Source organism: Podarcis raffonei, chromosome Z (genome assembly GCF_027172205.1).
Source record: "Podarcis raffonei isolate rPodRaf1 chromosome Z, rPodRaf1.pri, whole genome shotgun sequence".
Classification (NCBI taxonomy): domain Eukaryota; kingdom Metazoa; phylum Chordata; class Lepidosauria; order Squamata; family Lacertidae; genus Podarcis; species Podarcis raffonei.
This window is the reverse complement of record NC_070621.1, coordinates 17,892,825-17,906,573: the sequence shown is the minus strand read 5'-3', so window position 1 is coordinate 17,906,573 and position 13,749 is coordinate 17,892,825. Positions and strand designations below refer to the sequence as shown.

Below are 13,749 nucleotides of genomic sequence, written 5' to 3'. Positions count from 1 at the left end.
GACAAATAAAAAATTTAGCAGAAGCCGAACTGTAGCAGAATAGAAACAGCACTCATTGCGGCTGATGCTGGATGGGACAGAAATGACTGCCTCCTTATTTATTATTACTGGTAATTTGTAAAAATATTTACATACTGCTGCATCGTAAGGATATATCACAGAGGTCTACAACAATATAAAAACGTAAAACCAAACAAGAAAATCATAACAAGCTAAAAACGAGTTATATCCCTACTTGTCCATTCATGAAATTTGGAAAACTTGATTTACCTTGCTGGATGTGTGCAGCTGTTGTGAGTGGAGGAGCCTCAGTGGTCTGAAACTGGAGCCCCATGCAGAAACTCCCTCTTTATGTTGAGGTGTACACCTGAACAAATCAACAATGTATCCTGCACACATCCATCCTGCAAAGCAGAGCGCCTTCCATTGGCCCTGCTGCAGCAGGCCAGCTCCATCAGGCTTCCTCTTCCTCACCTGTCAGCATGAGGGCAGACATCCCACCAGACTGCCTCAGCAGGAGAAATAGGAGCAGAATGACTCAGTCCATCAGCTTTGCTGGAGACAAAGCTCCATCAGGCCCTACCTGCCCCTCAACTGTGCCAGCTGGTCATTATAGGAGCAACTGTTTAGAAATTGCTGCCTGAGTTTTGGTTTTCCTCTTCCTTCCCTGTTCCTTTAACCTTGTGTATCATATTCTTTTAGATTGTTAGCCGGTCGGTAGGGATTGTCTTGGTTTCACCGATTGTATGTAAGCTGCTTTGTGAGCCTTTTTGGCTGAGGAATGGGGTACAAATGCTCTAAATAACTCTCACCCCCCCCAACCTGGCAATGGCAATCTCTTTTTCCCTGTGGTCACTTAGGGGCTCTTCTATGAGGGGTCTTTGCAGACTCCCCACCCAGCACCCTGATCTCCCCTGTCACCTTGTGCAAGTTGGTCATCCATTTATTGTAAGTGAGACCCTTTCTTTTGCTTGATTTCAGCACATTAAAACGTTTTTGGGTGCTTCTTGCAGGGCCCCAGGAGCGAGCGAGAGGGATGCTGTCTTGCAAAATGGTCACACTCTATCAGTCCATTACTGCCCTTGTCAGAGAGGCAGCCTCCCACTTTCTAGGAAAAAAGAGGGATTGCATTAGCTCTCAGAAGTGATCTGGATGCTTGGCTGAGCTTTGACCGTGTGCCAAGCCTTTGGGGAGCTGCCCCACAGTCCATCCCCGCTCTGCCAGTTCCTTTTCTTATATATGAAAAAGAAGAAGATGATACATTCAGCTGACCTAAAAATAAAATAATACAACACTTCTGGCCATCCTCATCTCACTTAGGAATATTGCAGAGCTGGAAAAAGCCGATTGAAAAGGAAAATGCCTCACCAACAAGGACATGCTAATGTTTGGTTTTTGAATCCCTCCACAATTATTATTTTTTAAATTGGCACATATAATAGGGGGAAAGATAAAATCAATAATAAGAATAAAAAATAAAATAAACCCCTTTATTTCTAGCTGACGTTAACACAGGAGTCAGCAAACTTTTTCAGCAGGGGGCCGGTCCACTGCCCCTCAGACCTTGTGGGGGGCCAGACTATATTTTGGGGAGGGGGGAATGAACGAATTCCTATGCTCCACAAATAACACAGAGATGCATTTTAAATAAAAGCACACATTCTACTCATGTAAAAACAGCAGGCAGGCCCCACAGATAAGCCAGAGATGCATTTTAAATAAAAGGATACATTCTACTCATGTAAAAACACGCTGATTCCTGGACTGTCTGTGGGCCAGATTTAGAAGGCGATTGGGCCGGATCCGACCCCCGGGTCTTAGTTTGCCTACCCATGCATTAACACTATGAATAGCCCACAAATCCTGCTGCCTGGCTGGAATGCGTCTTTAAATTGTGGTAGTGGCTCTTGCTTCCTCAGGATGAAAAAATGTTTCTTACTCTTGGTTTAGGTGTTGTGGGGGCAAGGTGGTTTGTGTGCATGGGAATGCTTTTTGTGTGCTTTATTGCATTTGATTGATTTAGTTGTACAGTCAAACCTCGGTTCCCAAAAGGCTCTATTTTGGAACGCTTCAGCTCCTGAACGCTGAAAACCTGAAAGTAAATGCTCCAGTTGTCGAACGTTTTTCGGAAGCCAAACATCCGATGTGGCTTGGCTTCTGCTTGAGTGCAGGAAGCTCTTGCAACCAATCGGAAGCCGTGCCTCGGTTGTTGAACGTTTAGGAAGCCTAACGGGCTTCCAGAACAGATTACGTTTGACAACCGAGGTTTGACTGTATAGATTTCTTTTGCTGTACAGGCACCCCCACACTCACACGTGTTCTACTTACACACATAAACAGAATCATACTAGGAAATGGCAAGAGAGAGCTGGAGAGTCCTCATGGCTAGCGAAGAGACCCTCTTTGTTTATGTTGCTTAGCCTCCCTGCCTAGCATCTGATGCAGGCAGTAACGCAGCAGCAGCAGGAGCAGACACTTTCCTCTGTGTCCTCCAGCCAACCCCAGAGCTTCAACTTTACTTGAAGAGAGAGCTGTGTGAAGAGAGAGCAGGAGAGAGAGTTGAGGAGCAGGGGAAAATAGTCATTTAGAGACTTTTTGGAGGGTGCTCCCCACTTTACATAATGTCACTGGTGTGCACAGGGGCCCTGAACGTAACCCCTGCATAAGTCGGGGGACGTCTATATTTTGATTCATGCTGGAGAATGTTTTGGTGTAAAAAAAGAGCAATGATCAAATCCTTAAACAGCAATGTTTTTTGTTTTTGCTGCAAGCCAAAATAAAAAGAAGTGCCATAATTCAGATCTGTAGCTTCTTAACAAGCACACCCACGAGTGGGAAAATGTCTGTTGCGGCTAAGAGTATGTACTGTGAGCTAAAGTTAGCTGTTTCCTCTTCCGTAGATGCATTAAGAAGCCAGGGAATCTCTCTTGCTCACAATCCTCAGTGGGGAGGTGGCAATCATGGGATAGCTGTGAAGATGTACGTGAACTGTACTAACATGACTAGTGTAAATCTGTTTCAGTGCATTTTCCTTTGTGAACCAGGTAAATATCTACCGCAATGACCCTTGAATTCTTTCTTCCCTTCTCTTGGCTCAAGTTCCTCTGCTTGAAGAACATCCGGACTTTCCTCAAAGTGTGCCATGACAAATTTGGCCTGCGGAACAGCGAGCTGTTTGACCCTTTTGATCTCTTCGATGTGCGGGATTTTGGCAAGGTAAGAGCATGTGTTTGCCTTTTTGTATATGCAAGTCAATTGCAAGAAACAATATTATGAAGTGACTAATAAATATAAAATAATGGGTCCCAGGGATATGGTCTGGAGGCGCACAAGGCTACTTTGCTGAAGCTGAGCCAGGCAGGGCTTGGTCCCTGCTTGGATGGAAGACCTCCTAGTAACCACGCCTGTACACTGTCTCTGTCCTGTGGCTGATTTTTTTCCTCTTTAAGAAAACAAATATATAATAAACATACTTTATGCAATCCAAGGGAACCCATGCAAAAGAATGGTTGATTTCCCTCTCATTGCTTTTGGTGTCTTTCTGGCCAGAATAAGAGGTCCATACTGCATTGTGTGTCAAATGAGAATCTAGAGATACCATTTCTAAATGGCTTCTGAGCCAAATATGTACGGTGACGGCACTCCCAGCATTTGAAATCCTTGGCCTGTGTCTGTCAGGATTGTAGTACCTCTGTGTTTTCTTCCTGAGTGGAAACTTTTCCAGCCGTTTTCTTTGCCTGTGAGGAAAATAAAAGAAGATTCTTGGCCATGTCATCTTACATAGTTGATAGCAGGAGTCAGTTGCCATCAGTTGGGTTGGTGGTGGAGATGAGATACATATGAGAACAGAGCTTTTTCTGGTTCACTTTCTCTGAGCATGTACAACATTAGACACAATCCATATTGATCCTGTAGTTTCTTGAGAAATTTGATGTGTTTTCCCTCAAACCAGCTTCTGTTCGATATGAAAACATAAGCCTCATTGGTTTTGCAGTTCATCTGAGGTGTGTCCATTTGAGACAGTTATTGTACATGCTCAGATGACAGTTTCATGAATAGGTATTTGGGTGTGACTGCAGGTGCAGGGAAACCAAACCGGTAATGTGCATCCCTGCCTCCTCTATGTGTGCACAGCAATGTATAAACTTGCAGCCCAATGGGCAAAAAAGACCTCACTGCATTTTAAGCCACTATTCTCTGCAAAACCTTTCATTCAGATGCTGGAAGGCCAAAAGCAAGGAGATGTACAATGGTACCTCTGGATGCGAACGGGATCCATTCCGGAGCCCCGTTCGCATCCTGAAGCAAACGCAACCTGTGTCGGCACATCTGCGCGTGCACAGGTCGCAATTTGCCACTTCCACGCATGGACGTGACATCATTTTGAGCATCAGCGCATGTGCGAGTGGTGAAACCTGGAAGTAACACACTCTGTTACTTCCGGGTCGCCGCGGAGCACAACCCGAAAATACTTAACCGAAGCTACTTCAACCCGAGGTATGACTGTATGTCTTTGTATGTTACACAACCAGCCTTGCTTTGTAACTTTGCTCTGCACAGGCTTGAATGCGTTTTTAAAAATATGGACTCTTTTGTGGTACTGGAGTGTTTGATATGCAAAGCTTTGATCTGCATTGTTGTTTAATGATACAGTAAGTGTTCCATGTGGGGCAGGGTTGATGGGTTTAGGTATCACCTTAAAGAGGTCTATTTTTGTATTCTGACCTCTCTGCTTTCCCATAGATAGGAAAAAAGAGGATTGATAATTTTGGAATGAGAAATAAACTTACCAGAACAGAATCAGAACAACTTACTTCCATCTGCTGGATGTGAGGGGAAGCAAGCAGCATTGCAGCTAACACTTCGCAGGAGAAAATGGGGGGGCAGTGTGGTATAGTGGTTAGAGTACTGGGCTTGGACTGGAGAGATCTGGGTTCCAGTCCTCCCACTTTGCCACAAAGCTTGCCTTGGGCTGGTCAATGTCTCACTTAGCCTAACTCCATCTCACAGGGTTGCTGTAGGGATAAAACGGAGAGTGAGGGCTTTCTCCCCAAGAATTGTGGGATCTGTGGTTTGTTAAGGTGCTAAGAGATGTTAGAAGACCTCTGTTCCTCTGTCACAGAGCAAAGTTCCCAGAGTTCCGGGGGGAAAGGTACTGATTGTTAAACCACCCTAGAAATTCAGAGAATCATAGAACTGTAGAGCGGGATGGAGTCAAAAGTGTCATCTAGGCCAATCTCCTGCAGTTGCAGCCCTATGACAGGAATAGAGGTCTCTGAACAACTTTCTGTGCCCTTAACAAACTACAGCTTCCAGGATTTTGGGAGGGAAGAAACCATGGCCGTTTAAAATAGCATCACAGTACTTTAAATGTATGGTGTGAATGTGGCCTTATATAATGAACAAGTGCTTTGGTTCATCTGGCTTCGTATTGCATACACTGACTGGCAGCAGCTCTCAACTGGAACAAAGAGGGATACCCCCTATTTCAAGTAAACCTTGGACCTCCTGCCTATTCATTCCTTGTAGTGCAAGACAAAAACCACCCCCCGCTGCCCATCTAGCATTAGCTGTGGCCAAAGAGTGACTCCCAGCCTCCAGGGTTTGGCATATTAACCTCTCAGTGAATTATGTAAAATTACAATGTAGGCCAAAGCCTTTGGCTAACAGTAGTGGCAACATAAAAGCCAGTTCCTCGTCGGCTCTTTAATTTTCCGGAGCATAGTGTAATGAGATGTGCCTAGATAAATATAGATTGAGCTCTCCAGGGCGGTTGGTGGCCAGGATGATCTGGAAAGGGAGCCAACCATGTTTTCTGAGCAAATCTTCCAGTTATATACTCTCTCTGTCTTGCTTCCTCTCTTTCAGGGGACTATAATTCAAAGCACTCATTAACTTAGCAGACACCCCTCTCTCTTCCCTTTGACTCTTCTTTCAAGCTTGCCAGGCATGGTTTTAAAAGAGGGAGTATTTAATGACTCTGCAGTTCTGAATTAATGGGTCATGTGTGTGGGATCTTGCTATGAAAAAAATCCTGGCAGGGGGATATTGAGTCACAAGTCAACTTAAGAAAAATGAAGGCGCTTGTTTGGGTTAGCAACTGAGTGACTGAGCCATGTCTTTTGATGGGTGTGTTTGTTGCTTCTGCCAGCAAATCCTTTCTTTCTTTTTAGGTTTTCTGTAGTGTACACACACACACACACACACACACACGAAGAATTAACAACAATTCAAGACTTTCAAAAAAGTTAAAATAACAATAAACGAAAAACAGATTAAAACTCACGTCTTCTTTCTATATATCTGGACGGGCTTGCTTAAACAAAAATGTTTTCAGCAGGCACTGAAAAGGGTATAGTGAAGGCCCCTGCCTGATGTCAACAGGCAGGGAGTTCCAAAGTGCAGGTGCTTCTGCTCCATGGCACAAACCACCCTGCAGCATCAGAGAGAAAAGATAACATGATCCCAGCATGTTTGGGGTTGACCAAGGCAGGGGGCCAACCAGGAGGTGCTTTTGATTTCCACCAAAGCCCACAAAACAGGCAACTGGGCTGGACTGGTTGGAAAGTTTCCACCTGGCATCCCTTGACCATTGCCTAACAATTGACTACATTCAGCACTGGGAAAGGCCCTCCCCCCCCAAAAAAACCCCTGCCTTGTGGAGAACATGCTTGCCACAGTCGTGTTTCTGGCAATGGAAGGGGAGGGGGAAAGAGAACTCGCTGGATTTCAGGGTCCTTAGCTGCTGATGAAAGCAATGTCTCAAAGGGAACCCCCACAGATCTGTTTGGCGCGACAGCAGTCAGACTGTGGCCTGGATGGTGGGTGGGCAGCTGGCTTTGTTTGCCCTAGCTCCATCCTCCATCCGGCTCTCTGCCATTTCCAATTAGCAACACATTGCCACTTTACTCCACCTGCATTTACCCAAACAAACAAATACACACAAGCAAACTAGAGGTTCCTAGCTTTAGCAGGTTATAATGTGTGCAGATGAAGGTTAATCGGTCACAGCAAAGCCTGAGCAAGTTGCAAATATATTGGGTGCTTTCCCTTCATTTTCCTCCATGCTTAAAAAGATGATGCTCCCCTGGAAGTTTTCTCTTGCAAAAAGAACTTTGTTCCTTGATTATGTAGGTAGATCGACTATATGACAAACTGGAAGGTGTGCAGAGGAGGGTGACCAAGAAGGGTCTAGAAATCAAGACTTAAAAGAGGAACAGTTAAGAGAATTGGGTGTGTTTAGCCTGGATTAGATGAGACTTGAGAAGAGCCACCTTCAGATATCTAAAGGGTTGTCACATGGAAGATGGAACAAGCTTGCTTTCTCCTTCTACAGAGGGTAGGACCTGAATCAATGGCTTCAGGTTACAAGAAAGGAGATTTCAACTAAACACCAGGAAGAACTTTCTGATAGTAAGAGCTGCTTGACAATAGAATAGACTCCCTTGAGAGGTAGTGGACTTTCCTTCCATAGAGGTTTTCAAGCAGAGGTTGCATGGCCATCTGTTATGGATTATTTTGCTGGTTTCTGCATTGCATGGCGTTGGACTAGATGCCTATAGGGGGTCACTTCCAACTCTATAATTCTGACTCCAACCTACTGCATCTTCCCTGGGCAGGGCCACAGCTCAGTGGTAAAACGTCTGCTTTGCATTCAGAAGAGCCCAATGTTCAATCATCAATAGCATCTCCAGGTGGGGTTGGGTGAGACTCCTTGTCTAGAACCCTGGAGAGCTGCTGCCAGTCAGTAGACAACTAGATGGACCACATCTGACTTGGCATAAGGCAGATTTCTGTGTTTCTGTAAGGCTGACCCAGAGCAACAACTCATGCAGAGGCATGACAGACAGCTCCCTGGCAAGGCAAATGATGCCACTGTACTGAGAGTATGATTCATGTGGAAACGTGGCACAGTGATGCACCTGCAGCAAAGGCTGAGTGGAAGGAGGCACAGTCATCACACAGAGACAGTAGGCAGCCTCCTTGACAGCAGGTGGGTGCTTTGGGCTCCCTGAGCCTCTTAACGACTTAATTTATTTGGAAGTGGCTGATCCGCGCATGAACATAAGCTCCCCAGTTTGCAAAACACGATATGCTACAGTATGCAATTTGGGTTACCTTGATGGCAAATGTAAACAGCCTTGATTTTGTGAGCTTCCCTAAATTAGCTGGTGTGAGGCTGTCCACAGCTGCCAGTGGGAAGGCAGAATAACAGATACCTTTAAAATGAAAAACACAGGGCCTTGCAATAATGCTGGGCCATTTTGCAGTGCAATGAAACCGAGAGCTCATGCTGTTGCACAGTTGAACAAACACAGGAATCTGTAATTGATTCATTTTCTTTTTTTAAAAATGGGGGAGTCCTTCCTGTGCAGACTTTCTGAGTATTTTAAGCTGGAAACATCTGTTCCACAGGCTGCACCTGCCGACAGCAGCCTGGCTGTTTTGACTGAGTGAGTCTTTCTTGAAAATAGGAGGGTGGCGAAAGCAGGCAAGCCAAGGAACTGAGAAGCCCTTAATGTCCATCAGGGGTTGGCCTTCTTGGCTTCCTTATTAAAGCAGCCACTGTCCAGCATCCTAAAGAGATTAAGTTCCGTGATCGCAGGATTACCCATAAAATCTCTTGACTTAATTCATATGCTTGCCAGACAGGCTGTAAACTCAGAGCCTCTTGATTTGAGTTTGTGCGTTTCCAACAAAAATCTCTGTCCCTAATCTTTCTTTCATTCCTTCTTTCCTTGGGACAATAGGCTTCAGTGTTGTGTGTGTGAGAGATAGAGATAGAGAAAGAGAGAGATTGCACATTTTTGGGAAAGACAACCATAGCTTTAAAATGGCAAAAGAGCCTAAGACCCTGGATCAGGCCAGTGGCTCATTTAGTCCAGCATCTTGTCCTCACAGTGGCTGGGCAGAAGATGCCTGTGGGAAATCTGCAAGCAGGATTTGAGCACAAGAGCAAACTGTCCCCCCCGCCCCCCGTGGCTTCCAGCAACTGGCACTCAGAAGCATTACTGCCTCCAACTGTGGAGGCAGAGCAGAGCAGAGCCATCTAATAGTGCTGTCCTATGCAGACGTACGCTGAATTGCCTTGGGGAGACACCTGTCTTGTGAATCATGCCTCTGGGCAGGATGCTGCATCCTTTTGCCTCCAGTCATCCCAATGGCAAAACACAAACCGAGAACATGGAAAGCCAAACTGAGGAAAATATGGAAAGCCAAACTGAGCAAAACTGCTTTGGGCAGTTGGAGCGCATGCTGGACCTATCAGCGCTTGCGCAACTTCATTTGTTTGTTTGTTTTCTTAACGTTTATATACCACTTGCCCACTTAGTCTATTACAGCATAGACCTTTCTATTCTTTAAAAGGTGTGTGTTTATACTAGTGTGCAAAGAAGAGCCTGCTGAATCAGACCAATGCCCTATCTACTCTGGCATCCTTTGCTTATGGTGGCCAACCGGATGCCCATTACCTGTTACCCTCAAGGAGGACCCAAACATAACTGTATTTTCCCCTCCTGTGGCTTCCAGAAACTTGTATTCAGAAGCATTGCTGCCTCCAGCTGTGGAGGCTATCCTGGCTAGTAGCCATGGATAGCCCTCTCCTCCATGAATCTGTCCAATCCTCTTTTAAAGCCATCTAGATTCTTTTTATCTGTCCTGAATCGTCTAACATTCAGTTTCACTGGGTGTCCTTGAGTTCTCGAGTTAGGAGAGAGGGAGGAAAAGTTTTCTCCATCCACTTTCTCCATGCCAGGTATTATTTTATAAAATTTCTATCATGTCGCCTCTTTGACAACAAGGTTAAAAGATCTGCCACGGCTTCTTGCCTGCTACTGGGCCAGGTTCAAAGTTCTTGTCACTAGTGAACAAAGCCTTGAATAGCTTGGACCCAGGAGACCTTAAGAATTGCCTTATCATCTACATCCCTTCGATCACTGAGATAATCTGGGGGAGCACTATTCATGGTATCCATGAAAAGGGATTGGTTCTTAAACTGCTCTGGGAATGCTACTACTAGAGGTCTCCTTAAGAATTCTTTGGAGAAAGCCATGGCTTTTAAAGGTGGTATTAAAAGGTAAAGGTACCCCTGCCCGTACGGGCCAGTCTTGACAGACTCTAGGGTTGTGCGCCCATCTCACTCAAGAGGCCGGGGGCCAGCGCTGTCCGGAGACACTTCCGGGTCACGTGGCCAGCGTGACAAAGCTGCATCTGGCGAGCCAGCGCAGCACACGGAAACGCCGTTTACCTTCCCGCCAGTAAGCGGTCCCTATTTATCTACTTGCACCCGGGGGTGCTTTCGAACTGCTAGGTTGGCAGGCGCTGGGACCGAGCAGCGGGAGCGCACCCCGCCGCGGGGATTCGAACCGCCGACCTTTCGATCGGCAAGCCCTAGGCGCTGAGGCTTTTACCCACAGCGCCACCCGCGCAATGCTTTAAACGCATGGTGCAAATGTGGCCTTATGAGAACCCGGGTTCAAAGCCCAGCTAAAAGGGATTCTTGGTGACCCTGATCCAGTCATTTGCTCTAAGCTGCACTTAGCTTGTAAAGCTGAGGATGAAGCAAGGCAACCCAGCAGCGGAATGTAAAGCAGGTAATGGGATACGGAGTTTGTTATGACAAAATCTCATGGCTGCCTGGCCAGATCCATTCCCAACATGGACATCCAGCTGTGATTCCTGCATTATAGAAGGGTCGACTAGATGACTCATTGGGACCCATCCAATTCTACAATTCTCGGATTCTGTTATCTCCCCCCGCCCCCGCTAATCTAGTCAACAACCTTAAATCTGATTCTATTTGATTGACTTTCTCAGGCTTGGGGTGAAGGGAAGGAGGCAAATTAAGGGGTAGGTTTTGCATCATTATCATCATGTCTTGAGTGATGGTTTAGGATGGGGCAGCCAGGAAGTACCATGTGAATTTTTTAAAGACGGGAGTTCTGCGGAAGGCCTCCTGACAGCGAGGGGAGGAGAAGTCTCTGCTGGCGAGGCCGCAAAAGCTCTTTTGTTGGTATACAATGCTCAAATTAGTCATGACAAAAGTGCCGGAATCTTTCTGCATTAGAGAGAACATGCCTGCAGAGATCCCTGGAGACCGGGGGAAAGCAGCAACCTAAAGGCTCTCTTCTTGTTCCTAATGGATACAGTTTTCTGGAAAATGTTTTCATTCAGGGACAGGTGGTCTCCTATAGTTATCTGGGTATAGGGGAAACAAAGAATCTATGTCAAGTGTTTTGGGTGGGTGGGGGGCATGATTGGCCTTGCATCCTCAGATGAGAGACCCGGGGCATTGTTGATGTTCTGTGGATCATTTGTGCAATTCACAAGAGCACCCCAGCTCAAACCTCTGAATTCCACATAACACACTGATTTCCAAGATTTCTTATTTTGCAGTTTATTCTGCAGTTTTGTGCTTGAGCAATTACATGTGTTTAATGTGGTGAAAGGCAGGGAGTTGTGGGAGAACTTTAGGGATCCTCATCATAGGTGTGGGGGAGAAGCTGTTGCACTTCAGTCTTGTTCATGGGCCTCACTTTGGGGCATTTGGTTGACCACTGTGAGGACAGGATGTTAGATTAGATGGGCTCGCTTATGGCCCATATGCCCCCCCTCTGTCTGGGCCTGGCGATATCTGGTTTTCAACATCACAATATGTCACCAGCAAAGTATCACAATATATCAGTATATCACAATGTCTGAAATAAGGGTGGAACTATGTAGAGGCAAACTAGTGGCCACCGATAGCCCCCTTGTCCATGAATTGGTCCAGTCCTTGTTTAAAGCCATCCAAGTTGGTGGCCATCATTGCCTCCTGTGGGACTCCCAAACACTGCATCCTTTCTTTGTGGGGGAGTTGTTCCATCTCATTCTCTGAACCTGTTCCAACACGACAATATGACGAGTATTCACAGGGGATTATGGGTGGTATCATCTAGTAATGATGATTATGGCGATGATGTTGAAGCCACCAAACAAAACTCTAGGATCCCTCTTGTTGGCTTCGCCAGAGGTAAGTCTTTGGCTACGTCTTCAGCTTGCTTGCCTCGTTCATACAAGGAGAGCCAGTGTGGTGTAGTGGTTAGAATGCTGGACTAGGACCTGGGAGACCAGGGTTCAAATCCCCACTGGACCATGAAGTTCACCAGCTGACCTTGGGCCAGTCACTGCCTCTCAGACTTCCTCACAGGGTTGTTGTGAGGGTCACATGAGGAGACTCGGGGGGGGGGGATGACTGTGTGTGCCACCTTGAGCTCCCTAGAGAAAGAGGTAGGATATAAATACCATGAATAAAAATAATAAAGAAATAAAAAAAATGTAGAAAGACCTACAACCAGATTATGGCTTGACTCTGAAATTCTTGCAGTTACTGGGGGTGGAAGCTTCCCTCCTCCCACCAACCCCCCAAGGATGAAGGGAGAGAAACTCTTAGCAACTTGTCCCTGAATCATTAAATTTTTTCCTGGGCTGTCTTAATGACTCTCTCCTGCTACTGGGGGTGCATTTTAATCTACAATTAGCAGGAAGTGAGTGGTTCTGAGGAGAGGGGGGAGGGGATGCTTTACTTATGTGTCACACCATTAAGACTGAGAGAGTGAATGAACTTAGCAGTGGTGTCATTTTTGCTAGAGCATGAGATCATTTGGCCAAAACAAAAAGAAGACCAATTGCACTCTAGAGGAAGACACACACAAAGAGGTGTGTGCACATGGCACCAAATAAGGATTTCTCCCATTTTCAAAGGGGATACTTGCTGGACAGGATTGTGGGGTTTTTGTGGGGGTTTTTTTGCAGGTTCGTATCATTTTATTTTATATTGATTAATCCTCTGCCTTCAAACTGCTGGATAGATTTAATTTGCACGTTGCCTAAACCTCAGTAAAGAGGAGGCTTATGAGATACTCAGAGTGAATTACTCAGTTTTAATTTTAATTTTTTTTTACTTCATGAAATTTATACGTTGCTTGATTTGGCCCTCCCAACTTTACCGTTCTATGATTAGTTCTATGAATAGTTGGAGCCTTAGCTGGATATACATCCCCAAAGCTCCAATCACAAAAACCACTTACCTGAAAGAAAGCTCCATTGAAGTCAGTGGAACCTCTGAGTAAACATTGTTAGGACTGCAACATAAAATAATAGATTATGAAGTGGCATAAGATTAAAGGACAGGGTTTGTTAAAAAATAAAAATCCTTTGGAGGACAATTAGGGCCCCAGATATGTAAGGGCTGATCAAAGCAAAGCCTGTCTTCAGATCAGCATACCAGTCTCCCATTCCCCCCCCCCCCACGCCATTCATTACAACAATCATTGTACATACAGTCATTACAACAACTTTCCAGCAAAGGCAAATCATGAAGGACAGAAAAGAACTCTGTAGTTGGTGGCAGCAATTAGATCAGTAGCAGTTTATCTGCTACAAATTTCAAGCCTTGCAGTCAATTGTTTTTTATTCCTCTCTCTCCCCCCCCCCATCCTAGCTGAATTCTAGCTCTGCTCTGGCAAGAAGAGCTGGAGAAAAGAAAGAAGGATGATTGGGGAGGGGAAAGGGTTCTTGCAAGGAATCTGCAGAATGAATTGTGGAGATTCTGTCTCTTTATCGCCAGTTCTTAATTTACACAAGGGGGTTCTCTCTCTCTCTCTCTCTCTCTCTCTCTCTCTCTCTCTCACACACACACACACACACACACACACACGGTGAGTTTTGACAGACCAAAACATCATTTTGGTGTGATTTTGTCCTTTTGGT

General features: G+C 45.6%; 1 protein-coding gene across 5 annotated transcripts in view; it reads left to right on the top strand.

Moving 5' to 3' along the window:
- Positions 1 to 13,749, top strand: part of VAV2 (vav guanine nucleotide exchange factor 2) — a 151,974-nt gene that overhangs the window by 35,591 nt on the left and 102,634 nt on the right. For all 5 annotated transcript variants that reach the window (XM_053374213.1, XM_053374210.1, XM_053374211.1 and 2 more), the window contains exon 2: positions 3,100 to 3,216. In XM_053374213.1, the coding sequence (XP_053230188.1) occupies positions 3,100 to 3,216 (117 nt within the window). The remainder of the gene's footprint in view (positions 1 to 3,099; positions 3,217 to 13,749) is intronic.